This window comes from Leuresthes tenuis, unplaced genomic scaffold (genome assembly GCF_036924035.1).
Source record: "Leuresthes tenuis unplaced genomic scaffold, fLeuTen1.0.hap1 SCAF_1, whole genome shotgun sequence".
Taxonomy (NCBI): Eukaryota; Metazoa; Chordata; class Actinopteri; order Atheriniformes; family Atherinopsidae; genus Leuresthes; species Leuresthes tenuis.
This window is the reverse complement of record NW_027325355.1, coordinates 10,569,953-10,597,613: the sequence shown is the minus strand read 5'-3', so window position 1 is coordinate 10,597,613 and position 27,661 is coordinate 10,569,953. Positions and strand designations below refer to the sequence as shown.

Genomic DNA, 27,661 nt, shown 5'->3' with positions numbered 1-27,661 from the left:
TTGATCGCTGGGGGTTCTCCCAGTCTCTCCCGATTTTTTCATTGGAAGCTCAAGAACAAGCTGGAGGAATCGTTTATTAAAAAAGTATTTATTAGTGGTCACAAGTAGAGTATATTGCAGCGCTGGACTCGGAGTGCCAGAGCTCCCGCAGGAAATCCGTCAGGCCGAGCCCCGTTATCCAGAAACATGTCATATCTATATTCAGCTTTATCTCACAGAAGTTGTTTTCACACTTGTCAGAGTATAATTGGCCAGTCTTCAGTGCCATGATCAGGCCAGCTGCTGTCCTTGTTGTGTTCTTTGGATGTGATAAACAATGTGTATGTGTGAGTGCTGTTTTAGGCGTGGATCTAATGTACCAGACCTATCTACTCTACTAGAGATATTTTGTCTGACCCAGTTGTTTATGTCATTCTAAAGTCTTGGACCCTTTTAAGGTCATCGATTGTGCAGTATGAGCAGAGTGGAAAAGTACCAGCTAGGAACATAGGTTATTTAGGAAAATACAGAATATGAATTTATAATGTCTAATATCAATGCCAATTATAACAGTAATCCAGTTGTGTCTGAGTAGTCAGATTCACTCAGCTTTTATTCACACACTGTACTAGACATCATTAATAAATGGCGAATTAAGCTTTACTTATTAAACGACCTATGTCAATTTTCTAGATAAACCTGCAACCATATCTATTCATTTTATATTCAAGTTTAAACATTCATTCGGCGTCTGTCTGCCATCCCTTACTGGCAGCCCAGAAAATATTTGGCAATGCATTATGGGATATCTTGCTCCGGTTGGAGACCATCGGACAGTGTTGCTAGGTGTACGATAATTGTCGTATTTGTAAGATAATTTTGCCCTGTGTACGATCAACAATCCCCCAAAAATACGATAATTTGACCATTCTGTAAATGTGTGGTTGTTATCAGCCTGTCGCAACTGTCTGTTGGATTTTTTTGTGAACCCTGAAGGCATTTCCATTTCCATGAGACAAGTTTCAAGCCAATCGTGCTTTTCTATGTGAGCTACGAGTGACGTGCATGCGTTTGCCTCAGAAGTTCCTAACAGTAGGTGGCCTTCAGGCCTCATGAGCTCATTTGGCTCATTAGCTCCCAGTCGTCAGTGTTTACGGGGACATTTACTAAAGCAACTGTGGGGCTGCTGATGCTCAGCCGCGAGTGTCTGTTAGACGCTGTTCTACACTAGAGTGAAATTAGCGCATCACTAGACTTGTTATTTTGGTTATGACGGATAGTTTTCCTCAAAATACGTCTCTGGTATGATCATACTACATTTCCCACCTGGCAACACTGCCATCGGATGCTCACTGCATTTCGCGTTGAATTGTGGGATACATTGAGTGCATTATATAGTGAGCATCAAAAATCTCTTAACATTCGGACACCACTACAAAATGGCGTGGTCCCTATACGATGAACTATATCGTGGTTAGGGAGTGATTTTTGACACAGCCATAGACATATACGTCTATGCTTACATACACGTTTCGAAGCCTCAGCACATCTGCGAACATCGCTACAGGAAGCTGCACGCAGGTAAGACCAGAAAAGAATACATGTAGCGGTCAAACATTTGCAGAATTGTCTTCAAAGTGCTATAAATCATTGGTTTGATTCCTGCACTTGGACACTGGCAGCCAGAACAAGCACCAGAGAGTGAAACCGTTAAAATAACCTGGCTGCTATTCATATTTAGCATGTCCTGCTAATGCTAATGCTCTACAAACCGTACTATAAGCAGTGCACAATACCAAAAACACAACCTCCGCTATAGATGTCAATAAGCCGGCCAGATGGACAAATACAATAGAGCTTTATCATTTTACCTATGTGTGAAACAGACTTCTGGCCCTTTTTCTTACTCTTTTCTTATTTTTTGGATCAATAACAGACACTCATTAGGCCCATATCGTGGTCTAAACCAATCAGAGATAGTGAAGGGCGGGACCTCCCTCTGATTGGTCGTGATTTAGATATTCGTGTACGTGTGTATCAACGTTTGAATGCGTGTGCTGCGGTCAGACAGAGAGAGGTGAGTGGCCTCGGCCCATCAGATTTAGATTGGAAATTGCCGCGGATGATAAACTGAAAAGAACTCTTGACAACTTTTTCGTGAAGAATGTTAAATTAAGGCCTGATTCGTCCGGAAGTCATAACCAGGGTCTCAAGCATTGAGCGTGACAGTCACGTTTATCGGTCTTTTGTCACGCACTCCCGCCACACACCGTATTGTATTCATATATAATATGAATTTCTCTGGCGCGCCGCTATGGAAACGGCAGGAAATAAACACGACTCCCACGAATTAAATTCAGTTTTATTTATATAGCGCTAAATTACAACAAATATCGTCTCAAGTCACTTAAATAATATAGTCCAATTCAAGACGATTGGAGATAAATTCATTGTAATCATAAGCCAATGAAATCCAATTAATTAATTTAGAAATAATCCAATTCAATCATATAGAGCCAATTCAAAAACAACATCCCAGCTAAGGAAACCAACGGATTGCACCAAAACTTCTCTTCAGTCCAATCTCCCGTCCTGAGCATACATGAGGCGACTGTGGAGAGGAACGACTCCCTTTTAACAGGAAGAAACCTCTGGCAGAACCAGACTCAGGAAGGGTGGCCACCTGCCTCGACCAGCTGGGGTTTGGTCTCTTCATGTTACATACTGCTCAATTTTTTTACTTTGCACAGCATTCCAGAGAGGAAAGGTGTGACAGATGAGGTCTCCCAGCAGTAGCAGTTTAACTATGGGATGTTTCAGGATTACCTGAGCCATCCCTAACTATAAGCTTTATCAAAAAGGAAAGTTTTAAGCCTAATCTTAAAAGTGGAAAGGGTGTCTGCTTCCCGGACATTTACTGGCAGCTTATTCCACAAGAGAGGGGCCTGATAACTGAAGGCTCTGCCTCCCATTCTACTTTTAGAAACTCTGGGAACAACAAGTAAACCTGCAGTTAGGGAGTGAAGTGCTCTGTTAGGAAAATATCTTACAATGACGTATTTTAAGATATGATGGAGCTCAGTCATTAACAACTTTATATGTGATGAGAAGAATCTTAAATTCTATTCTGAATTTAACAGAATTTTAAATATTTTTAACTTTGACCTAGTGTGGTTTAACATTCTGCACGCCACAGCTGAATCTTATTGTATTTACTCACAGTTGCAGACAGAGTCCATCAGTCGGAGGACCAGGACCAGGATGGAGCAGCAGAACCAGGATCCAAACCCCTCCACTAGGAACAGAGCCGGCTCATCCTCTGGTTCCACCGGGCTACAGGTCAGTGTGGAGGATGCTAAAGACACGAGGAAGAGTGTCAAAGCTCTGTGTATCCTCTGATCGTTCTGCTTTTCCATCAAATGTGGAGAAAGTGTCAAAGTTAGTGTTTTTCTCTGTTTAAAAACAGCAAAGAGTTTCCTGGTTTCATCTCCTCTCTCTGATACAGATGTGCTTAGACTGAACATGTGCTGCAGGCTGAATGATCTGCTTGAAGAAAATCGGTGGGCAGATTGTTGTGGTGGGACGTTTTCTGGCTCTCAGTCTTCAGATTTGAGAGGTTCAGGAGCTAATCTTCATTATTTGTGTTCAAAGTATCTGAATTACATGAATTAAACCTGGTGGTAATACTTCTGGGTCTTTAATGGTTTGATGACAGGTTTGTAGAACTCTCTACCTCAGGGTAAAGAGTTATTTTAGAGAGAAACAAAGGTTGAGTTAAAACAGTGTTTCTCTGATGGCTGTTGAGCTCAATGGCTGCAGACCTATGGGTTGTAAGCTGGAACAAAGGGTTAGTGTAAAGAATGTCATGTATTACCACCACAGTTACTTTTATTAATTTAAACCAGGGGTGCCCAACCTTGTTTGACCTAAGATCTACTTTTCAAGTTCAGCAACCACCCGAGATCTACCAGTCCAGTGTCAATATCACAAACCCACACCCATCATTTCCAACCTGCAGTAACTAACCACACAACACTTTTTCTTGTTGTCACACAACCACTACACATCACATCAAAACCCCTCCCTCTCTCAAACACACACACGCACACAGATAAGTTGATCCAAAAAGAGCTGTCAGGTTCAAGGCACATCTTCTGAGTCTGGGATACTTCTCCTCCACCAGTAGTTTCCAGAACACTACATGCTCTCCAGGTTGATCTAAAAAAGTGATTTGACTTTGGCAGCAATGTCATCAACATCAATACTTGTACCAAATGGATAACAGCTGGTTAAAGGCTCGATGGCTCCAAAGTCAGTAAAACGCCTCTCAAACTCAGACAAGATGCTCTGAACATGCTCCTGATAATGTGCACTGTCAAGCTGTGTCACACCTTTACCTTAACGTTGTACTTCTGCTTGCATGTGAGGGAAGTTGTGCAGGTTACCACTCTGCAGCCTGCTTGACATCAGCTGTATCTTGCTTTTAAACTTGTTCACTGAATTCATCATGTTGAACACATCTTTACCCTTGCCCTGCAGCACTAAATTCAGTTCATTGAGCTCACCAGTGAGATCATTGAGGAAAGATAAATCGAAAAGCCAATTTAGCTTGGTCTTGTAATCCACATGTTTTGAAAACTTCAGGAACTCCTTGATTTCAGGGAACAGCTCCATAAATCTGGCCAAAAATTTACCTCTGCTTAACCATCTCACATCCGTGTGAAGCAGCAGGTCTGTGTGCTCAGCATCATTCTCCTCCAAGTGAGCACGGAAAAGCCTTCTCTGCAGACTCCTGGCCTGAACTGAACACACAATCTTCATCGCAATATTCATCACGTCTTTCATATTTAAAATCTTTCCACACAACGCTTGCTGGTGAATTATACAATGATCATTCAAGATATCCAAGAATGATTCACTTTCTCTGCACAGTGCAATGAACCCACTAGTGCGGCCCATACCGCTGCCTCGAGAAAGGCTTCCTTCACAATTTTGCCGTCTTTGAATGGCTTCTTGTGTTTAACAAGGACGTGACTGACGCAATAGGAAGCAATAATTGCGGCATAATGAGATATTTGAGTGAAAGCTGCCCCGCTGAACATAGTGGGTCTTGGCTCGTTTTCCCTCAGCCGTGTTAATGTTTAGGAGTGTGTAACCGCTCTGATCGCAAGCTGCTTGTTACAGGTTGACAGCTGTCAACTTTCTGTCATGCATGTCACACGCAACCTTAAGTTAAACGTGATCTACTTTTTTCCAGTGTTACAGAATTCACAGTAAAGCTGACTTTGACTTAGACTTTGAACAGAATCTAAGTCTTCTGCCTCTCTGTCATTGCAGAAACGTATAGCCCAAGAGGGATCCAGATGGCACTGCTGTAAGCACTGTGGGGAAGTTTACAAAAGATCATCACAGCTGAGGTATCATCAGAGGCTTCATACTGGAGATAAATCGTACAGCTGTGGTCAGTGTGGAGCAGCTTTCACTACATCTTCTCATCTTAAGACACACCAACGTATTCACACAGCAGAGAAACCTTACAGCTGTGATCAGTGTGGAGCAGCTTTCGCTATAATATATAGCCTAAAGACACACCAACGTATTCACACAGGAGAGAAACCATACAGCTGTGGTCAGTGTGGAGCAGCTTTCACTACATCTTCTCATCTTAAGACACACCAACGTATTCACACAGGAGAGAAACCATACAGCTGTGATCAGTGTGGGGCAGCTTTCGCTATAATATCTAGGCTAACGAGACACCAACGTATTCACACAGGAGAGAAACCTTACAGCTGTGATCAGTGTGGGGCAGCTTTCGCTATAATATATAGCCTAAAGACACACCAACGTATTCACACAGGAGAGAAACCATACAGCTGTGGTCAGTGTGGAGCAGCTTTCACTCAATTATCTCATCTTAAGACACACCAACTTATTCACACAGGAGAGAAACCTTACAGGTGTGGTCAGTGTGGAGCAGCTTTCGCTATAATATATAGCCTAAAGATACACCAACGTATTCACACAGGAGAGAAACCTTACAGCTGTGGTCAGTGCGGGGCAGCTTTCACTCGGTTATCTCATCTTAAGACACACCAACCTATTCACACAGGAGAGAAACATTACATCTGTGGTCAGTGTGTGGCAGCTTTCACTAGATCTTCCAGTCTTAAGAGACACCAACGTATTCACACAGGAGAGAAACCTTACAGCTGTGGTCAGTGTGGAGCAGCTTTCACTCAATTATCTCATCTAAAGACACACCAACATATTCACACTGTCGAGAAACCTTACATCTGTGGTCAGTGTGGGACAACTTTCACTGCATCTGCCTGTCTTAAGAGACACCAACGTATCCACACAGAAAAGAAACCTTATATCTGTGGTCAGTGTGGGGAAGCTTTCACTCGAGTATCTAGTCTAAAGAGACACCAATGTACTCCCACAGATAAATGATTGGTTTAAATCAACAACCTATTTTACAGCAGATAAGAAAACATTCATCCAGGAGAAGCAACAGGAACTACCAATCAGAAGCCTTTTCTTTCTTCAGATTAAAAATATTTTGTGTGGATTACCACCTTTCTCTTGTCAGGACTTTTGCTCTGAATGTTCTGTGAGTAGCACATGTTTGAAGAATGATTGAAAGTAATTAAAATACGTTTTCATTGTTTTAACTGTGGACAGATCTCCCACCGTTCAAGACAAACATGGCAACAATTGTGAGTTGATGAACAGAACAATATACAATCTGTTTGAAACTAGAGACATGTTTTATTCTCTTATACTATACATATTTGTTTTGTTTAAAGTTATAATTCACAAAGTCACATTGCACCAGCTGTGGGTATTTATGTAAACATACAACATCTGTAGAAGCAACATATAATTTCAGTTTGATGTGAAGTCTAACTTTCCACTCATCTGTATTTCATTGTTCTGCATTTTGTTGAAGGTCAGATGTCAACATTTCTCATGATTTTCATGTTCTTGCTAATGAGCTATTTTTTTAAGAAAATGTGTGTTTGGTTACGAGGGAAAGTTGGACTTATATTCCCCAAAGACCCAGAAATCTTTAACAGTCTGAAAAAGGTTTGGATTTGTTCCCTGTACTTTCCAGATAACTGTTTAATGACTGAAGTTGAAAGTTAAGGCTGTTCCAACACTAAAAGGGCACAAAGCTCAACTTCAAGCTGTGAAACTGTTTCAAATGTCTGTTGTGTTGGTGTCAAGAAAATTATCTCAAAATGAGACTCAGAGACAATTAACACAAAACATTTATTTTCACAGCAAGGAGTCTGCATGACATATCAGGAAACTGACACAGAGTTGTCTGAGTTAAAAAAGATTATACTATTGCTATTTATGCCACACAAGGTCATGAGACATTCAGTAAAACAAGGTTTAGATAGAAGCTGAAATAAGATAGATAGGCCTTCTCCAGCACCCTTGACCCTTGTACCTGTGACGGTCCTTAAACAATACCTGGAACAGGACAATGAGAGTTAAACAGTTCTCAGCCCCACCACAAAATCTTTTCATTAATTTGGATGAAATCATCCTTTCTTCATCATATTCTCATTAATGATCAGAGCTGAGTGAGATTTCTTTGAAAAGACAGAATAAACAGGACTTGATGGCTTTCAGTTTTCTTCCAGAGCAGAAATCACAGGCCACATCTTCAGGTCCAGCATGGCAGAGATCAGCAGGAGCAGCTTGGAGTCCAGTCTTCTTCAGCTGCTTCACTAAATCAGCTAACATGGTGCTTTTCTCCTGGACAGGCCTCGGTGTGAAAGTTTTCCTGCAATGAGGGCATCTGGGAATTCCCTTCTTATTCTTTCCATTCCAGTAGCCTTTAATACAGTTCATGCAGTAGCTGTGTCCACAGGGAATAGTCACCGGATCCTTCAGTAGATCCAGACAGATCGAACAAGAGAAGGTTTCCAGGTCCAGTTTAACCCTTTTCTTAGCCATTTCCTCCATTTGGCAGAGCAGTGTGTGACTCTCAGAGCAGAAACACCGTCTGTGCTGTGATACAAAACTAATTCCACCTCCTTTTGTTGCAGCTGATCAGCTGATCTTCACTTAAGAGCTCCTCTACTATCACACAATGGTTTCACACATCCTCCCACCTTCAGATCAGTTTGGGGAGGGAACAAGGAAGTTTCCGCTTGAAATTTATAAATCATGATCTTCTTCTGAAATGTTCACCTAAATCTTCTCCCTGGTGCATTCAAGTGTGTGACATGAAACATGAGCTCTCATACGGCTGTTGGACTTCAGAAGAGGTAAAAACCTGCAGAGTTGAGCTGCCTGAAAACTAAAGCTGACCCCTAACCTGCAAACTTTCTGTACTCCTGGCTGGCTGGACCAGAGTCCAGAGAAGAGTCCAATATTAGCTCTTAACTCACATGTAGATTTGACCTATTAAAGGTTTGTTAAGACTGCATTGTCATTTCAACAATTGTCATCTCAAGGCACTTAAATAATATAGTCCAATTCAAGCCAATTGGAATTCAATTAATTAATTTCAAAATAATCAAATTAATTCATGTAGAGCCAATTAAGAAATAATATCCTAGCTAAGGAAACCAACAGAATGCACTGAAACTTGTCTTCAGTCTAATCTCCCGTCCTGAGCGTGCCTGAAGCGACTGTGGAAAGGAACGACTCCCTTTTAACAGGAAGAAACCTCTGGCAGAACCAGACTCAGGAAGGGTGGCCATCCGCCTCGACCAGCTGGGGTTTGAGAAGACAGAAAAGAGGGGGGAAAAACACCATAACACCATTCAAAGGATATCTGTTGGAACAGGGAAACAGAAATTAATAACCACAATAATGTCACATGTACATAATAGCAATTGAGAAATTAAACAGGGGGAAAAATGGTAAATGGACTTGTAATTGTATAGCGCTTTTCTAGTCTAGCTGACCACTCAAAGCGCTTCACTACATGCCGCATTCACCCCACTCACACACATTCATACAGCACGTCTTAGGATATAACTACGTGCTTTCTAAGCATTCACACACATTCATACCCCCAATGATACACTGGGGGAGCAACGTGGGGTTCAGTGTCTTGCCCAAGGACGCTTCGACATGTATCCTGGGGAAGCCAGAGTCGAACCACCGACCTTCCGATTGGTGGGCGACTGCTCTTCCTCCTGAGCTACAGTGAGGAAGAGCAGTGAGGAAAGGTGTGACAGATGAGGTCCCCCAGCAGTCTAAGCCTATAGCAGCTTAACTATGGGATGTTTCAGGATTACCTGAGCCATCCCTAACTATAAGCTTTATCAAAAAGGAAAGTTTTAAACCAAATCTTAAAAGTGGAAAGGGTGTCTGTTTCCCGGACATTTACTGGCAGCTTATTCCACAAGAGAGGGGCCTGATAACTGAAGGCCCTGCCTCCCATTCTACTTTTAGAAACTCTGGGAACAACAAGTAAACCTGCAGTTTGGGAGCGAAGTGCTCTGTTAGGAAAATATCTTACAATTAAATCTTTAAGATATGATGGAGCTCGGTCATTAAGAACTTTATATGTGAGGAGAAGAATCTTAAATTCTATTCTGAATTTAACAGGGAGCCAATGAAGAGAAGCTAAAACTGGAGAAACATGATCTCTCCTGTTAGTTCTCATCAGAACTCTGGCTGCAGCATTTTGGATCAGCTGGAGGCTTTTCAGAGAATATGTCTGACAGCCCAATAATAAGGAATTACAGTAGTTCAATCTTGAAGTAACAAATGCATGAACTAGTTTCTCTGCATCACCCTGAGACAGGATGTTCCTGATTTTAGCAATATTACGAAGGTGAAAGAAGGCAGTCCTAGAAACCAGTTTTATATGTGCGTCAAATGATAAATTCTGGTCAAAAATAACTCCAAGGTTCCTCACTGTAGAACTAGAAGCCAAGGATCCAGCTGTCTGTGTAAAACTGATACTGATAAAATGTTAAAAGTCTCCTGTGTGTCTGTATCAGCTCCAGCAGCGGTGCTGTAATGGTGATGATGGGATGAGACATGAATACCACAGTTTTTCATCTTTACAGTTAACTGGAGTTGATTTATCTATTGTCAGGAACCAAAATAAAACTAAATTGTAAAAAGCTCAGGCTGAAATTATGGCTTCTGTGTTGTGAGGGTCGGTTTCGACCCAGTTACAAAAATAAGATTAGAAAGCAATAATTAGAGCCACAGCTGACATCATCAGGGCACTGACAGCCAACACACTGACAGCCAGCTCCTCTCCTCATCATGTGAGCTTTAGGGGATTCTCATTTTGCCTTGTTATCCAGTTTACCTGCACAGAAACAGAACAAGCAAAGACGGGCATGTCCACACATGTGAGCTCAGTTCAGTGTGGAGTTGGTGACGTGCAGAGTGCACATCTCCAATGTGCAGCATGCCAAAATGAAAAGAAGATTCTCAGTGAGAGAAGTTCTGGATAATATTTCTGGTGAACATGAGGGAGAGGACACAGAGCAGCATGGAGATACGGATGAGCAGGTTTCTGAGGAGGAAGACAAAGTGGAATATCATCCAGAAGACACTCATCTGATGAGGAGGTCACCGGTGCTGAAGCTGCTCCTGCTGAAAGACTCAAGTCCAAAAATGGTAAGATGTGTTGGAGCTCAGTACCTCATGATGTACATGATGACAGGGCAGCTGCTGCAGACGTCATCAAAATGACTCCTGGAATCACAGGGTTTGCTGTGACCACAATCAGTGACATCAACACATGTTTTGAGCTATTTATGCCATTAAAAAGAGTCAAACCTTGAAGGAACAAAAGTCCATGGCAACATGTGGAAAGACACTGATGAGGAACACCTGGATGCTTCTTCTTTTTGCTGGAGTGCACAGATCCTGCAATGAGGCCACTGATCGTCTCTGGGACGCATCGACAGGAAGAAATATTTTCGAGCAACAATGTCACTTCAGACCTTTCAAATGATATCAAGAGTCCTCAGATTTGACAACAGAGATACCAGAGAAAGATCTGACCAGCCTGCTCCCATCAGGGCTGTCTGGGACAGATGGGTGCAGCTCCTTCCACTGTCTAATGTCTTGTTTAATGTCCAATTGTTTTCTCCTCATAAATTTTTTTGAACAGGAAAACATCTGAAAAACCTTTTAAATCATTATGTTGAGAATTCCAAAGTTTGACTCCTGCAGCTGAGATACACATTTGTTTTAAATTGGTTGTCCCAGTAGAGGGCCTGTGTAGAAATCCCTCCGTTAGCTCTCCTATAGCCGCAAGTAGCCACATAACAGCACCTATGAGCTAACAGAGCTATAGTACACGTTCGTTCATTCATTTTTCTTAAAGTATTGGTGAAATTAAGACAGATAATGTCTTATTTAGAGGCTGCATCGTCCATTAACTCCGTTATATGGATATACGCTGATCGCGAGTTTTCTAAATAGCTCCCGAAGGACGCCGACTTTCACCAAACTGTTCTGTGAGTAGATGAAACGTATTTCATGCCAGAAATAAGGTCCAGGTTTTAAAATACAGGAGTTCCCCTTTAAAGCAACTCCTCTCACACCAAAGCTATTTAACTCTGAAAGTTATATTGAATGATCAATAGTGTGAAAAGCTTTCTTCAGCTCAATGAATGGTTCATATGGTAAACTTCTTTCTGTCTGTTGCAGTTGGGATTTCTTCTGTCACCTTCATTATTGCTGCAGCTGTAGACCTATTTGACCCAAACCCATATTGACTCTCATTCAATAAGCTGTTGTTTTCAATAAAACTATCTAGTTTCTGAACAAACTGTGAAAGTATTGATATTGGTCTGCAGCTGTTAAAGCTATGTCTATCTGATGTCTTTAGTTGAAACATGTGATCACCTCATGACACATCAGGAAGTTGATCAGCTTCAGCTGCTGCTGATTTGTTGGCAGACGCCTCAGTTTCTCTTTGGCTCTCAGTTTGCTGGTTCCTGGATTTCCTGGATCTGTTGACATGTCCCAGGTACTTGTTGTGTTTGATCCTCATACATTTAACTTTGTCCTTAGAAAGGATGAGTTCCAAAAAGGGAAACAGGGACTGCTTTTGCATTTGACACAGCCTATATCATGCCAATGTTCATTTGGGGCTGCAGTTTTTGCTTTAGTTTCAGACTTGTTATTAGACTGGAATGTTGAGGAGTTTCTGTGACAGATAGGCTCCAGTCCCCCTGAAACCATGAATTAAAGAAAGTGGAAGGATGGAAAGTTTTGGGGACATTTATTCATTCATTCCACTTCAGCATTTCTGTTTCAGGGAAGATTCCAACTTTAATGACATTTTTTTTTTATCAGATTTAATGTGAAGTTATCCTGAAGAAAATGAATATGACCACTTACAAAACAATAATGGACTTTTAAATCAGTTTTTCAAAGAGGTAAGTTATGGTTGAAATTTCTTATGGGTTTGATTTAGATTCAGTTTGACGGTCAGTTCACCCCCAGACGGTGCAACTTAACCCCTGACCCGGATCAGCTTAACCCTAACCTGGGGCAAACAGGAAGCCTTTAGCTTATAATTCACTTAAAAAAGCTGATTATGAACTTCTTTCAATTTGATTAGTGTTGATTTTGAGTCAGGTGACAGTGGTGTAGATCCTTTACAAGCACTGATGCCACACTGAGAAATATTCAACTCCCAGTAAAAGTTCTGAATCTAAAACCTCACTCAGGCAAAAGAATCAAAGTGTCATCAGCAACATTTACTAACACTTCCACCAGTAAAAGTATTTATTCTGCAGAGCAGCTCTCAGTGTTTGCTGTTAGATATAAAGTTGCCTGTTTGACAGTTTAAAGTGGCTGCTCGTGCACTTTTTCTATCTGGCCTCAGCAAATCTCTGTAATTTATTCATTTGTGTTTGGAAAACATTGGAAACTTTATTTCTGAGCCCACATCAGTGGGTTCTGGTTGTTAAAACATAGATGAGGAGACAGTTCAGTGTGTGAGGATAAAAGCAGAGGAGAACCTGGGACATCTGAGCAGATCTGGGATCAGCACCTTGGATATCAGCAGGGATTCTTAGGAAGGAAGGAAATGGGATGAATCTGCAGACTGCAGGAAGATCTGTTAACATTCTGCAGACTAATGTGAGACAATAATATTTGTGTGTGTTTGGTATCCAGAAGAATTCAGACAGATGAAGTCACTGTGAGCTGAGCAGTGCTGGAAGATGATATGACAGAGTGACCTAAATGAGGTTTATGTGTGCGCTCATTTCCAGTCTTTGACAAAGATTGAAAAGTGAATTTATTTGAGTGATTTCCTTCCTGATGTGAAGTATGTCATGAAGCTGTCCGTGTTGAGTGAGCAGCAGCGCCTCCTGCAGGTGTAAAAAGCTTACAGCACCTGGTATTCCCAGGCGGTCTCCCATCCAAGTACTAACCAGGCCCGACCCTGCTTAGCTTCCGAGATCGGACGAGATCGGGCGTGTTCAGGGTGGTATGGCCGTAAGCGAGATAATCAGTCACAAATCAGCTTTTTATAGATGCTGAAACAACATCTATCACTGTGTTCTGACTTCTAGAATATAATGTAACTGTTTAAAAATGAGCAATTTGTGATGATTTCATCTAACTAAGCAGCCTCGGTCTCTCTGTGTGACGCTGAACACAAAACTACACACAGGGAACAGAAGAGGTCGACAGACACTAAGTTATCTGAGAGTCTCACTTTCAGCTGCAGAGAACCAACACGAGAGAGAAGAACATGTGCAGGATCAGCATCAGCCTCTCAAGCCAATTAGGTGAAAAAAATAAAAGAAACATATGGTTCAAGCAGCTATATAATAGATATTTGTTACGGTGACTTTTGCTTACGGCCACACCACCCTGAACACGCCTGATCTCGAAAGCTAAGCAGGGGGCCTGGTTAGTATTTGGATGGGAGACCGCCTGGGAATACCAGGTGCTGTAAGCTTTTTCTCTTCTCTCTACAACCTGCAGGGGGCGCTGACACACTTCACATCCACAATCAAATCAATTCACCAGAAAGCTTCTTTTTTTAAACAAATTCTCCAGAAACTGGAAGTGATCAATGCTGGATCATCTCTGGAATCACACAGTCTTAAAGTGGAGCTTCTTCTTCTCATGTTTCTATGCAGCTGAACACTCACATCATGATGATGACTGACGTGTGTAGAAATCCTGCTCTTCAAGCACATTTAATTTCACATCCAACAAGGTTTAAAGATCCCATTTTTCAGCTTTGATGCTGCTTCCACATCTCTTATTGTCTTTAATGCAGCTTCAGCTGTTATTTGATGTCTTTTGTTGAAACATGTGATCACCTCATGACACATCAGGAAGTTGATCAGCTTCAGCTGCTGCTGATTTGTTGGCAGACGCCTCAGTTTCTCTTTGGCTCTCAGTTTGCTGTTTCCTGGATTTCCTGAATCTGTTGACATGTCCCAGGTACTTGTTGTGTTTGATCCTCATACATTTAACTTTGTCCTTAGAAAGGATGAGTTCCAAAAAGGGAAACAGGGACTGCTTTTGCATTTGACACAGCCTATATCATGCCAATGTTCATTTGGGGCTGCAGTTTTTGCTTTAGTTTCAGACTTGTTATTAGACTGGAATGTTGAGGAGTTTCTGTGACAGATAGGCTCCAGTCCCCCTGAAACCATGAATTAAAGAAAGTGGAAGGATGGAAAGTTTTGGGGACATTTATTCATTCATTCCACTTCAGCATTTCTGTTTCAGGGAAGATTCCAACTTTAATGACATTTTTTTTTTATCAGATTTAATGTGAAGTTATCCTGAAGAAAATTAATATGACCACTTACAAAACAATAATGGACTTTTAAATCAGTTTTTCAAAGAGGTAAGTTATGGTTGAAATTTCTTATGGGTTTGATTTAGATTCAGTTTGACGGTCAGTTCACCCCCAGACGGTGCAACTTACCCCCTGACCCGGATCAGCTTAGCCCTAACCTGGGGCAAACAGGAAGCCTTTAGCTTATAATTCACTTATAAAAGGTGACAGTGGTGTAGATCCTTTACAAGTACTGATGCCACACTGAGAAATATTCAACTCCCAGTAAAAGTTCTGCATCTAAAACCTCACTCAGGTAAAAGAATCAAAGTGTCATCAGCAACATTTACTAACACTTCCACCAGTAAAAGTATTTATTCTGCAGAGCAGCTCTCAGTGTTTGCTGTTAGATATAAAGTTGCCTGTTTGACAGTTTAAAGTGGCTGCACGTGCACTTTTTCTATCTGGCCTCAGTAAATCTCTGTAATTTATTCATTTGTGTTTGTAAAACATTGGAAACTTTATTTCTGAGCCCACATCAGTGGGTTCTGGTTGTTAACACGTAGATGAGGAGACAGTTCAGTGTGTGAGGATAAAAGAAGAGGAGAACCTGGGACATCTGAGCAGATCTGGGATCAGCACCTTGGATATCAGCAGGGATTCTTAGGAAGGAAGGAAATGGGATGAATCTGCAGACTGCAGGAAGATCTGTTAACAGTCTGCAGACTAATGTGAGACAATAATATCTGTGTGTGTGTTTGGTATCGAGAAGAATTGAGACAGATGAAGTCACTGTGAGCAGAGCAGTGCTGGAAGATGATATGACAGAGTGACCTAAATGAGGTTTATGTGTGCGCTCATTTCCAGTCTTTGACAAAGATTGAAAAGTGAATTTATTTGAGTGATTTCCTTCCTGATGTGAAGTATGTCATGAAGCTGTCCGTGTTGAGTGAGCAGCAGCGCCTCCTGCAGGTGTAAAAAGCTTACAGCACCTGGTATTCCCAGGCGGTCTCCCATCCAAGTACTAACCAGGCCCGACCCTGCTTAGCTTCCGAGATCGGACGAGATCGGGCGTGTTCAGGGTGGTATGGCCGTAAGCTAGATAATCAGTCACAAATCAGCTTTTTATAGATGCTGAAACAACATTTATCACTGTGTTCTGACTTCTAGAATATAATGTAACTGTTTAAAAATGAGCAATTTGTGATGATTTCATCTAACTAAGCAGCCTCGGTCTCTCTGTGTGACGCTGAACACAAAACTACACACAGGGAACAGAAGAGGTCGACAGACACTAAGTTATCTGAGAGTCTCACTTTCAGCTGCAGAGAACCAACACGAGAGAAGAACATGTGCAGGATCAGCATCAGCCTCTCAAGCCAATTAGGTGAAAAACTAAAAGAAACATATGGTTCAAGCAGCTATATAATAGATATTTGTTACAGTGACTCAAACAGGCCTAACGTTGGCCTGTTCGGGCCATGGTTAAAGCGAGTTTGGGCGGTTTCCCACCATAGTCCTGTGATTTTCTTCAAACCTTTTTACAGTTCCAAAGCCTAATTACTTTGAAAGTCCCACATTTGAAATGTTGTAGCACGAGTTTTCCGTTTTCACCAAGTTGACAGGATGGCATTTTGGCCGGACTTTCAAATTTGCAACGTGGAAATAACGTTTTTTTCAGTGAACGCAGCATGAATGTGTCTGACGCAGAGAGGAGGATAAATGAGCTTCATAATGCACTGGCGCTGTCTTTCCTTGGAGAAATGGTGAAGTTTTTTTTTACTTTGAATACAGTGTGGGTGAAGGAAAAATATGTCACGCGAATTAAAGCAACAGTTGTTTATGAGTACATTAAACGTCAGGGCTGCAGCCATAGTTAAATTTCCATGGAGCAGGGGAGTCGTTTGCTCCGTGTTCATTTGACTCAGTCTGAGTCTGCAGAGAAGCTGCGGCTGCGCACCGGTCTGTAGCCCCACAGAGTGCAGGGATGAACGGCTCCTCTCCTGGTCCTTCTCCCTCTATGATAAACTGTAAGTCACGTATAATGGGCCTGTGACCAAAATGAGTGAGAAATCTGCTCATTCTTTATTTTGAAAGGATAAAAAAGGGGAAACCCCTCTTAATCTCCAGGTTTACTGCAGGACCAAACATGTGTTTCAGTGTCAGATGTTGGGAATTTGTTTGACTTGTGTAAATCGCTCAGGAAGCATGACAATAGCCAACCAGCTGGGAAATGCTTGCTATCCAAATCTTGCATCCTTCTCTGGGTTCCCTTGTTCATGTTGTAACTTCTCTTCATTTGAAGGTGACTCAAATATAAACACAGATTATCCCAACATTTCACACACATGGACTTCAAGAAAATGTCTTCATTGTCAGAGCTTCTTGTGCCATGATAGTTAATGTTAATGTCATTTTTTCAGTTCCCTCAAGTACTTCAAACACAGTCGGACTTTGGTCACTTTTTGGGGTCTAAGTTGTTTTCCAATGTGCAATTTTACTGTCAAAAGTATTTTTAAACCTCTGATTTTTTTAAAAAAGAAATCTGTCACGATTCAAGTTTTGATTCTTGTCTTGTCTCGTCATTTCCTGTTTTATTTTGAAATCACTAACGTCCCTCTCCTTTCAGGTACCTTGCCCTTCCTCCTGTGTCTGCGTCTGATTGTCTTCCCTGATTCTGTGTTGAGTTTAGAACAAAGACTCTTAATGTCTGAGAAATACCCTGTAGAACAGAAAGCTCAGTCTGTACATACATTTACATTTTGTTTCCCTGCAGCTCAACTGAGACCATTCAGTTGATGTCAGCTGCAGTTAGTTTGCTGCACATGTGACAAACTGTGACATCAGAGAGGAATCACTGAGCTGCAATCAGCCAAGATGAATTTACTTAATGAGCAGAACTTAGGATGATGAATGAAACAGAGCTGGCTCATATTTTCTGATACTTTCTTGGAGCAAAATGACAAACTGAGCCCATTTCATTCTTCTAAGCTGCTGTAAATGTGCTGCAGTAACAAACCTGTTGTGAACTCACATCTTTTTTTGTTTTATTTCCACCAAGAGAGCAGAAATACGCCTTTCAGAGACCCCCAGGTGGTATTACATGGCCTCTGTCTTTTCAGGGTAAAACAGAATAAATGTTAAACAGGCTTCTCAAGCCCAAGTCTGCGTTTTGACATGGTGAAAAACGTGAACAGGACATCAGACTGTTTCTGGATGACAGCAGAGGAAACAAAGGGACAAAAAGCGACAATCTGACTGTCTACACAACACAAATATGACGTATTATTTAAGCATATCCGTCAGAGCGTTGGGTCTGTTGAAGTGTGCTGCTTTTATATACAGGTAAAGATCTCCAGAACCAAGTCTGAGAACTAAACTCACGTCTCCATCAAATGAAACTGACGACTCAGAAACAAATTCTGACAATTATTTTAATCACATATGAATCAAACCAGTTGATGGAAATCAAATACGTTTGAAGCTCAAAGAAGAGTCCTGTCTTTCTGTCTCCTTTTTTGTCTTTTTTTTACATCTTATTATTCATTTATTTTGATCTTTTTTATTTTTCACTCTCTTTGAAACATGTATTATATTATTAATGTATGAATGCATGCATTTGTGTATTCATGTGTGTTTGTAAATATTATTTCCATACACTTTCTACTGTTGTTGTGGTTTAAGAACAAATAAAATACAGAATGAATATAATCAGTATTCACACTTTATGTTACTATGTTTATTTCTATTTCCACCACAAATGTACATTTGATTTATTGTGGTTATTAAACCATTTTTATTCCCTCAAAGCCATCATAATCTGCTGTTATTATTTACTGCTATTGTCCAAGTGTTAAAGATTTCTTATCTATCCAGTTTAGCTTTTACTGCCCTGTCCACAGCTGACAGGTGTGGACCCACATTTGTCCCATTCTTCCATTCTTCCTGCAAACACATCTTAAGGTGTGCAACAGCACGGGGTGGTGGTTGTTTCAAAGTTCTCCAACCTTCTCTGTTGGGCAAGGACTGCAGGCAGGCCAGTCCAGTGCACGCCCAGTTTGTGCAAGAAAAGCACAGCAGTTACAGATGAGGCAGCTTTATTTAACCAAAACAGTGAGTGCTGTGTCATCAGGAAGTAGATCTCCTCTCTGAAATGCTGAACCAATTCTCTGAAAGTTGTTTCACCTCAATCTAAAAAGGTGTCGGGCCTAAGCAGCACCTTCAGAAGCTGTGGTACTCTGTAACTGACTCCTGTGTTTCCATGAACCCAGATACTGTCAACCCTCCTGCCCTGTCAGCAACTCAACTGCAAGTAGAAACAAAAGAGGCAAAGGAAACGACAGTAAAAATCTAACTGCAGGAGCAGCAACCCTCCCTGACATTCGTGCCTTATCCACCTTTAAAGGTGCAGATAACTGCAGAGGCATGTGAGGATTCCTGCAGGAACCACCAGGGACAAGAAAGTGAAAAACAGAAATAAGAGATCAATTTAAAAGCAAAACTCATGAGCAGGTAGCAGACCAGAGATATGATCCAGCATTCGTTGCACCACTGATAACACATCAAGACAGTAGTGTTGCTCTCTCACTATTTATGTCTCCCTGAAGCAAAATGTCTGACTTCTTGCATCACGCATCTCTCCACACAAGCAAGAGTTTAACAGAAACTTGCCCATCTGGTGTGAACAAACTGAGGACCTGCTGATAACCATGATTCAGAGAGACGAGCTCTTTATGACATCACTGAAAAACACAACGCCAACTAAGCTGTAAAAGCAGAGCTCTGGCAGCAGGTTGGGGAGACACTTATATCTGGTATGAATCTCTATCTGCCTCTGAGCTGTACAGAAGCACTCAGCTATGGAATATTTTAAGACACAAAGCTTAAAAGTCCAACAAAATCAAAGATATACAAGTGATATGATACTGTTAACTCATAGCTGTTCATGGTTGAATAACAGCTTTGTTTGGTACTTTTTAATTTATTTAATTATTTTTTAATTAATAATATGCTGAATTTATAACACATAACCTCTGTTTGCACTTTATAAATATGATTTTGCTCACAGTTTGACTTTGTCTGTCAGCGAAAGAGATGAAGAACAGATGAGATTCCCTGCAGAGGCAGTACACCAGATATAAGCAATGGTCTCCCTCAAAAATGATTAATTTTCGAATTTCTGACCGGCCGTGAAAGCATCATCACAGTGAAGACGTCATCTCCTCGTTAGTATAGTGGTGAGTATCCCCGCCTGTCACGCGGGAGACCGGGGTTCGATTCCCCGACGGGGAGAAGGAATTATTTTTATTTTTACAACTAAATGATTAAGTCTGGAAATATTTGCTCCCCACTTCTTTGCTGATGCCTGACAAAACGTAAACATCATTCCATAATTATGCATCATGTTTGAGAGAGTTCAGAATCACAGGAACAGCTTGCGAAAGTAACTGGATTTCTGGACATGAGATTTCTGGACATTCTACATCTTTTATTGGGTTGAATGAAAATATTTTTATCGCTACTCTCAACTTCTTGTGATTGTTGTTGGTAAAATGACCTGAAAATGTGCTTTTTCAATAATGGGGTCCCAATTGTCTGGGTGGGTTCTTTCCTGCACCATTCACTTGTATTTTCATTGTCCTCTTGGTCTCCTTTGTACTTTATGAACTAGTATGTGCTATGAATTCAGTCTGAATACAGGCACGGCTCTGTAATCCCTGTTTATCTGCATCACTGGGGAAGGCTGTTCACACAAAGCATTTCTGCTGATTGTCCTGGTGGTGGCCACAGGAAATCTGATGTAATGAACAGAATCAAAGTGGTCACAGTGAAACTTTTCTACATTTGCTGAGTAGGAATATAAAAGTATGTTGTTCAGTAAGTGTCAGTGGGCAGTGTCATTTGTGGCCTGCAGCCCTCCAGGTCTCTGCTGCAGGACGACGGCCCTCTGAAGATTCTCAACCACTCAGTGGAGGAGCTCCTACAGATTTACCACAAGGTGGTTGATGACCTGCTGCCATCTGTCTCTATCACAAGATGCAACTCTTTCAGATGAATTGTCTTTACAATTAAAGACAGGCTTCTGACTGTGGATGTGTCTTCTGGGACTGGAGTGCATCCTTCCCTTTATGACATTTACGTGAACCAAAGCATCTAAAAAATATCTAAGAAATCTATTTGATAGCAAATAATCTGTCTGACACAAATATGAGTTCAATGGTTAAATATGATCAAATCTGGAAATTATTTCCAACATTTAAGTTTTGATTTGAAAAAAAAAAAAGAAAAATAAGTTATTTCTTTTTCTTTTTTTTTTTTAAATCAGTAACAACTTTTGTCTCCACCATCTGCCTGCAAACAAATCCACCAGCAGCTTTTACCAACTGACAGCAAACAACTCCAGCCTCCATCCACCAACAGCTTTACATTCATCATTTAACCCTAACTTTACACCTTTAAACCAATCTTACACACACATACATCCACTGGAAAGTTATCAGTCAGCACGATTTTCCTTCTCTCCATACAGATCTTAATGATATCTTTTATAAATCAACAGTAGATGGACTTTTGATGTTGAAGAGTCCAGGGTACAGTGGGCTCAGTAAAGCATCACAGCAGAGTGGTCAGATGAGGTTTGGGTTCAGTAGGAGCAGCTGTCCATCATTAGAAAGCCCGGTGATTTTCTGTGGGACTGTGTGTGAGAATGTGAATGAGGCTCACTGTGAAGCTCAGAGTGGTCAGCAAGACAAGAGAAGCGCTATATCAGTGCAATCCATTCATTGATCAGAGGTTCTGTGTTATATTGCATTCCATCACCAGATGGCGCCACACAGCTAAAAGATCTCAGTGTCAATCCACACATCATTTTATAGCCATATAAAACCCAAAGGAGACACAACACAGCAGCTTCCACATGTGGAACATTCTGTGTTTCCTCTTTTGTCTGTAACTGAGGAGCTGCTAAATATCAGTGTTACAGTTCAGTATTTGTAGCACATGCACGTGCAGGTAAACACGTTCATGCACGTATAATAACGTGCGCTCACAAATTCACAAACACTTACACACGCATGCACACACACACTCACAACGGCCTACAACCACCACACAGTGAAGCATCCAGATGTTCCAGAGGCATTCAGATGCTCCATCATCCTTTTGGAACATCTGGATGCTTCCCGCGGCCCTCGTGCTTCAGGAGATGAAATGTTCCATCTTTTCCCCCAGTGAAGCCCCCGGGATGGGTGTCACTGTGGGCCCCTAATGTCTCGCCTGGGATGTGAAGGGAGTGACAGAGGTTTGGTCTGAAGGACTCCAGGTTATAACCTCGGTTCTAATACGTCACAAAGACGTCACAGCATATGTGATGAAAATGCCTCACCGACACACGTCAGTGCACATCAGTGAATGAAACACTATAGTTTAGAATAAAACAAGAAATGCACAACAGAGTCTTTTTGGATTGTCAAAATGAATGTTGTTGTTACTGTACACAATACACTTACTGTAGCTTAGACAGGAAGTGACAGTGCATAATGCTCCGTTCCAAAATTCACGTCCCAGCAGCGCCACTCCGGACGCTTTGGTGTCATTTCAGCTGGCAGTAACAGCTTAAGCCTTTTCTCACTGTGTGTGATCGTTGTTTTGTTTTTTCTTTGGTCAGCAGCGCAGATGTTTCTAAAGCTGCTGAAAATCAAACGATCATCTGGAGCCATATCTTCTGAATGTAAGTTCCCCTTAATCTGTCCTCATGGAGAGAAGCAAAACATCTGAACTAGCATGATCCCAGGGTGGTTGATAAGTGCCTCAGTAGTGTCCTAAAATGTCTGATGTCCCTCATGTGAACACCTGCCCTCCAACATTTGAACTTCCTTTCCAGAACTCCAAGTTCTAAATATACCAGAGCCAAGTGTGATTCTAAACCCAGGTGCAGCGATATAAAACAGCTGCAGTTTCAAAGATTGGTGTATGGCCTCCTCCACCTCCTGGTTGATTCAGTTGATACTGATGAAATGCATCAGTTCAAACTATTATGGATTCTTGCAAATACAGGACAGGATTTTAGAGACGCTGTGTTCAAATGGATGTGTCCAGATGTTGGACTTTTTCTTTCTCAATGTGGAACAATATGCGTGTGAGAGCCATGTAACGTCCTGCTCTCTTAGGGTTTCAACTATATATATATATATATGTATATATAGCCCCTGCCCAACAGGATTGAGCAACTTTCTATTGATGTGCTGCGTGGGCGCGTAATGTGTGGGAATGGCATCGCTTCCGAGTCACAACCAAAAAAGCCACAGACCGTAATTAAATATTGAAAATCTAAATTTTCCAATTTTTTCCAATTCCAAGTTTTCATCTTGAAACATGCTGTCGGAACACAAATAACAGCTCATTTTTTGTTTTTGAAAATAAAATGATAAATCGGTTGGCCGTCAAATACACGGACCCACGTGACAGTGACACGAAGTATTCAGCTGAAGTCGTCGAGAGATTAACAGAGAACACAAATCAACATTCTGGAATCTAGACTTCAGTTCCATCCAGAATCTGTGGTTTGAACCACAGACCAGAAGAGAGACAGAACAGAAGCCTTCAATCCTGCAGATTATCACAGAATAAGGTCCAATTTTCCAGTGGAGGTATGAAGAAAGCAGTCGTGAGTACCAGAACATACAATTAATGCATTAAAACCGACCTGGACAATAATATTTTGAGATTTCACAGAAAAAAAGTTTAAAAATGTCATCATGAAACTGAACAAGAGAGCAAAACAGCACACAAGATGGTGACTGAGAACAGAGCGCCGTTGCTCTTTCTTACTCTTATCACAAAGTTGTGATGTCATCACTGATGGTGACATCACAATTGATGTCATCTCTGATTTTGTTTGACATCACAATGCAAATGTGTCAAAGGACCCAAAGTTTCTATAAGCCAGATGTTTTAACCCCTTTTTCACAGTTCGTCAGGAGTTTATCTGAAGAAACACGTCCAGTTTTTGAAGCAGATTTGAAAGTCACAGCAAACGGTTTCACATCGCCTCAAAGAACAACGCTTAATTACTTTTATTATCTTAAATAGTAATTTTGACAAGCACTTAAAAACAACGCTTACTTACTATCTTAAAAAGTCATTTTGACAAGTGTTTAAAGACAAAGACAAAATGAGTCAAACCAGAACACCATCTACTTGCTCCTGATGGTCGACCACGATTTGCCTGAGGATTTCTACACGTATACCATTACTTTTAGCAGTGACCAAAGTTATGAAGAACCCACCAACCTGTTGGAAAAAGAACAATCCCAGGTCTGTGCTGCAGCTGGGACTCCTCATTCCGAGGATGCCCAGCTTGTGCAGGATCATCTCCAGGCCTCCGTAGTTCGCGTCAAGTGGAAGTTTCCAGTTTCACAAGCTGAGGGGATTCCCTCTAACTCCTCTGCTGCTGAAGAAGATGATGGATCAGAGAAATTACAGGACTCTTACCAGCAGAAGAATGACAAGATCAACTCTTTATACCATCGGATGGATATTCTCAAGACAAAGCTGGTGAAAAAGAATTTCTTTTTAACTCGAGAGAAAGACAGAAGAGTCGCAGCAGAGAATAGCTGCTCCATGAAAAACCTGAAGATCATGGAAAACTGTTTGATGTGTGAGCGTCATCTCCGTCGAAAGTGTGAGCAGGAGCTCAAGCAATGCAATGAAGTAACTGCAGAATTGTTTGAAAGTTTGAAACCATCAGTAGCAGAAACTGAATATCAGTCAGTTCTGAAAGAGGTAGAGAGTTTGAAAGAGCAACTTAAAGAAGAGAATGCCTCCAGTTTGGAGCTTGCCTCCAAACTAACTGCACAGGAGGAGGCAACAAAGACAGGAAAAGAAGGTGGTAGAACTCACGAAGGCTTTATTTATATCTGTCATCATCAAGCAAGAAGAAAAAAGAGAGGTGGACATCATCCCAGAACTCCAGGAACCACAAGACACTGAGGACATTTCATCATCCTTCATTGTCCAGGAAACAGAGAAGATTTCCGAACCTGTAGAAGAAAAAGAAACAGAAACTTCTGCAGACACCCAGGAATTGATTCCATTAGACTTGGCTCAGCAGACTGGACCAGACATGGTCCCAGAACTGATGAGTCACATCCAAATGGAATTATTCCAACAACCAAAAGACGTCTCAGAGCCACCAAAAGGAATAGTTTCTTCTAAAAAGCACAAAAACAAAATTCAAGAAAGAGTTGTCATTGTCATTGAAATGGAACCAACCTCTAAACATCCAGAGGACTCCCAAACATCTGCCCCCTTACAGACCACAGAAGACACAGCAGCACCAGAACAAGCAGAATTTAACCCCTCAGAAGAAAGACCAGAGGTGCCTTCAATGTGGAGGAAACAAAAAAATGTATGACGCCAAAACATCGCCGACAATACAAAGACCAAAACATCCAGAGAGAAAGAAACAGCAGAGTTTAGCGTTCGCACACAAGACGAGTCAGCACTTTGTCACCGTAAAAAAAATCTGAAATCTTCTCTGTACATTATATTATATTAACATCAATAAAATATAATTACAGTTCATTTACCTTCTGCACAGCTGTATCTTTCCATCCTGAACAGCTGCACTGACTGAAAGTATCAGTGCATTGTTCTCACAACTGTTAAGAGCATTATTGTGTCATTCAGATAAGAATATGAATATATGTTCCTTCACAAATTGTTATTACACTGATTTATGGGTTTAAATAAAATAATAAATGATAAAAATTACACACTTATTTGGATCATTTTATCAAAATAAGGTTAAAAGGTCATTTTCTTTAAACAAATTGAAATATTGGTGATATGTGGTGTGAAATTTTAATATCTGCAGCATAATTCTTACTTGTTGTTCATGTTATGTTTTGTTATTCTTGCACTTTTATATATCTACGGTTTGTATTTACTTGTAAGTTTTATTTTGACATGTTGAATATGTCAGATTACATTATGGTTGTCTGGATCAGATTTAGATCTTAGAAATTAAACTTGTTACAAAGAGAAATCTAAAGACATATGTCACAAATGTATGAGGAAGCATGTTCCAGGAATCCAGATTATTCAATAAGAATAAGGATGTATTTGGGGATTTTTATAATTCATAACCCCACATGGCAGCAAAATTTCTTCCACGGACAAATAATGATTTGGATATCTGAAATGAGTATTTTAAAGGAATGATTTGATGTTTATCTGCCCTGTACATCCAGCATCAGCACTGATAATGCTCACTTAGACCTTTATCTATCTTGAATTTGGTTTTGACAAGTGCAAACTAAGTTAAAGATATCTTAAAATATAATTTCTACTTATAAAGAATGTTATTGTGGAAAACTGCACCTGCGGTTCAGATTAGTACGACTGTAATTTTGACCATAAGGAATGACATTGGAGGTATTTATGTGAAGCAGTTCATACAGTAATTGTTAAAGCAGCTTTCCATGGACACAATGCACTGATTCAAAAGAAGTCCTGCAATGAAAAGTGTCACCTCTGAAGAAAAGGAAGTTCATGGTGTGTGTATTTAGGAAACAGCACTTTAAGCATTGAGGTAGTTTCATTAGTAAAGGGTTGAAACAAACTGATAACCTGTTCCAGCGACCTGCTACAAGAATGTCCAGTGGCGTCTGCACGTGTCCTGTCAGCCAGACAGGCTCCATCATGAGCTTCAACCTGTCCGGCGGCTGGCGGAAGCCTGTGCCACCAGTCTTGTCCTGTGGCCCTGACTCCGCTGTCGACCTGCCCATACTGCAAGCTGTTCCGGAGCAGCTCAGCGTAACGACTTCACGGCTGCCACAGAAGACATTTTTCCCAGTTGCAGAACAATAATCGCTGGACTAAGCTACTGAGTTCTTCGGCGACGGACAGGAGTCGAAGCGTGTGTCCAATAATGGAGGGGACGACTCGCTTCATTTAGCTGACAGTGAGGGGGCGGGGCTTGTTCCAGACTCTCAGCTGCTCTCCCATTGGTCATTATTTATGACGTCAGAGACGGACAAAGTTCCTACTGGCTCCTGAAGCCGGTGCAGCGGGTGTGATTCTGGAGGAAAGGCAGCAGTGACACTTGTAATGTTCACAGCTTCTGTTTGACACCTCAGAGTTTATAAAACTCAAACAACACTATCAGAACACATTGTCAATATATGGACCTTTATCAGTTTAGGCTTTCTAAAGTAACGGGACACACACACACATCAGTTATATCCAGATGTTTTTCACATCTTTTCATAGTTTCCTGTTTTTGCTTCATAACTCAGATGAAATCAGTCAGTGGAAAAGACAGCAGGCTGTGAGAGAAAGTAAACCCAACCCAACCAAGACTGAAGCTGAGGGATGTATCACTGAAATTACTGAGCACATCATCAAACAGTAGAAGAAGAAGCCCATTTTCCCTGATATCAGTATCAGATAGCAGACTTGGAGGTGCTCTTCTTTCCACATCTGACCTTCACTCCTCTGTGTCACGCCTGTGGAACAGCCTTCCTGAAGACCTGAGAGCAGCTGCAAGTGTGGACATTTTTAAAAGCAAGCTTAAGACCCACCTTTTTAGCCTGGCTTTTGGTTAATTTATTCTTAGTTTTATTATATCCTATCCTTTTAGCCATATGCTTTAATTTTCTGTCTGTTTGTGTATTTTGCGTATTTATTGTAGAATTTTAGTTGTTGATGTCTTTGTGATAGTGCAAATTTTTTTATTCTGGTTTGAATTGATCTTTTCTTTTTTTTAATTTTATTAACAACTTTTCATTTCTATGTTTATTTATTTATTTATTATTTTATTATTTATTATTTTATTTTTAAATGTTTTTAGTCTTCTATTTATTTATTTGTGTTACTTATTTTTAGCTCCATTCTTTATCTGGTTTTACCCAGTCT

General features: G+C 40.9%; 1 protein-coding gene, 3 non-coding genes and 1 pseudogene across 4 annotated transcripts in view; 3 read left to right on the top strand and 2 right to left on the bottom strand.

Annotated features, from left to right (window-relative positions):
* The first annotated feature begins 1,277 nt into the window (after window positions 1-1,277).
* The window catches only part of LOC140291454 (uncharacterized), a 392,957-nt gene continuing 366,573 nt past the window's right edge, over window positions 1,278-27,661 (top strand). Inside the window, exons 1-3 of the mRNA XM_072379414.1 lie at window positions 1,278-1,560; window positions 3,202-3,318; window positions 5,317-6,397. Coding sequence (XP_072235515.1) covers window positions 1,495-1,560; window positions 3,202-3,318; window positions 5,317-6,397 — 1,264 coding nt within the window. The 5' untranslated portion in view covers window positions 1,278-1,494. The remainder of the gene's footprint in view (window positions 1,561-3,201; window positions 3,319-5,316; window positions 6,398-27,661) is intronic.
* On the bottom strand, window positions 13,325-13,443 carry LOC140300524 (5S ribosomal RNA). Its single transcript, XR_011914839.1, has one exon. It is a non-coding gene; the product is annotated as a 5S ribosomal RNA (ribosomal RNA).
* LOC140296959 (5S ribosomal RNA) lies at window positions 13,801-13,906 on the top strand (annotated as a pseudogene).
* LOC140300401 (5S ribosomal RNA) lies at window positions 15,724-15,842 on the bottom strand. The gene has a single exon (XR_011914827.1). It is a non-coding gene; the product is annotated as a 5S ribosomal RNA (ribosomal RNA).
* trnad-guc (transfer RNA aspartic acid (anticodon GUC)) lies at window positions 19,964-20,035 on the top strand. Its single transcript has one exon. It is a non-coding gene; the product is annotated as a tRNA-Asp (tRNA).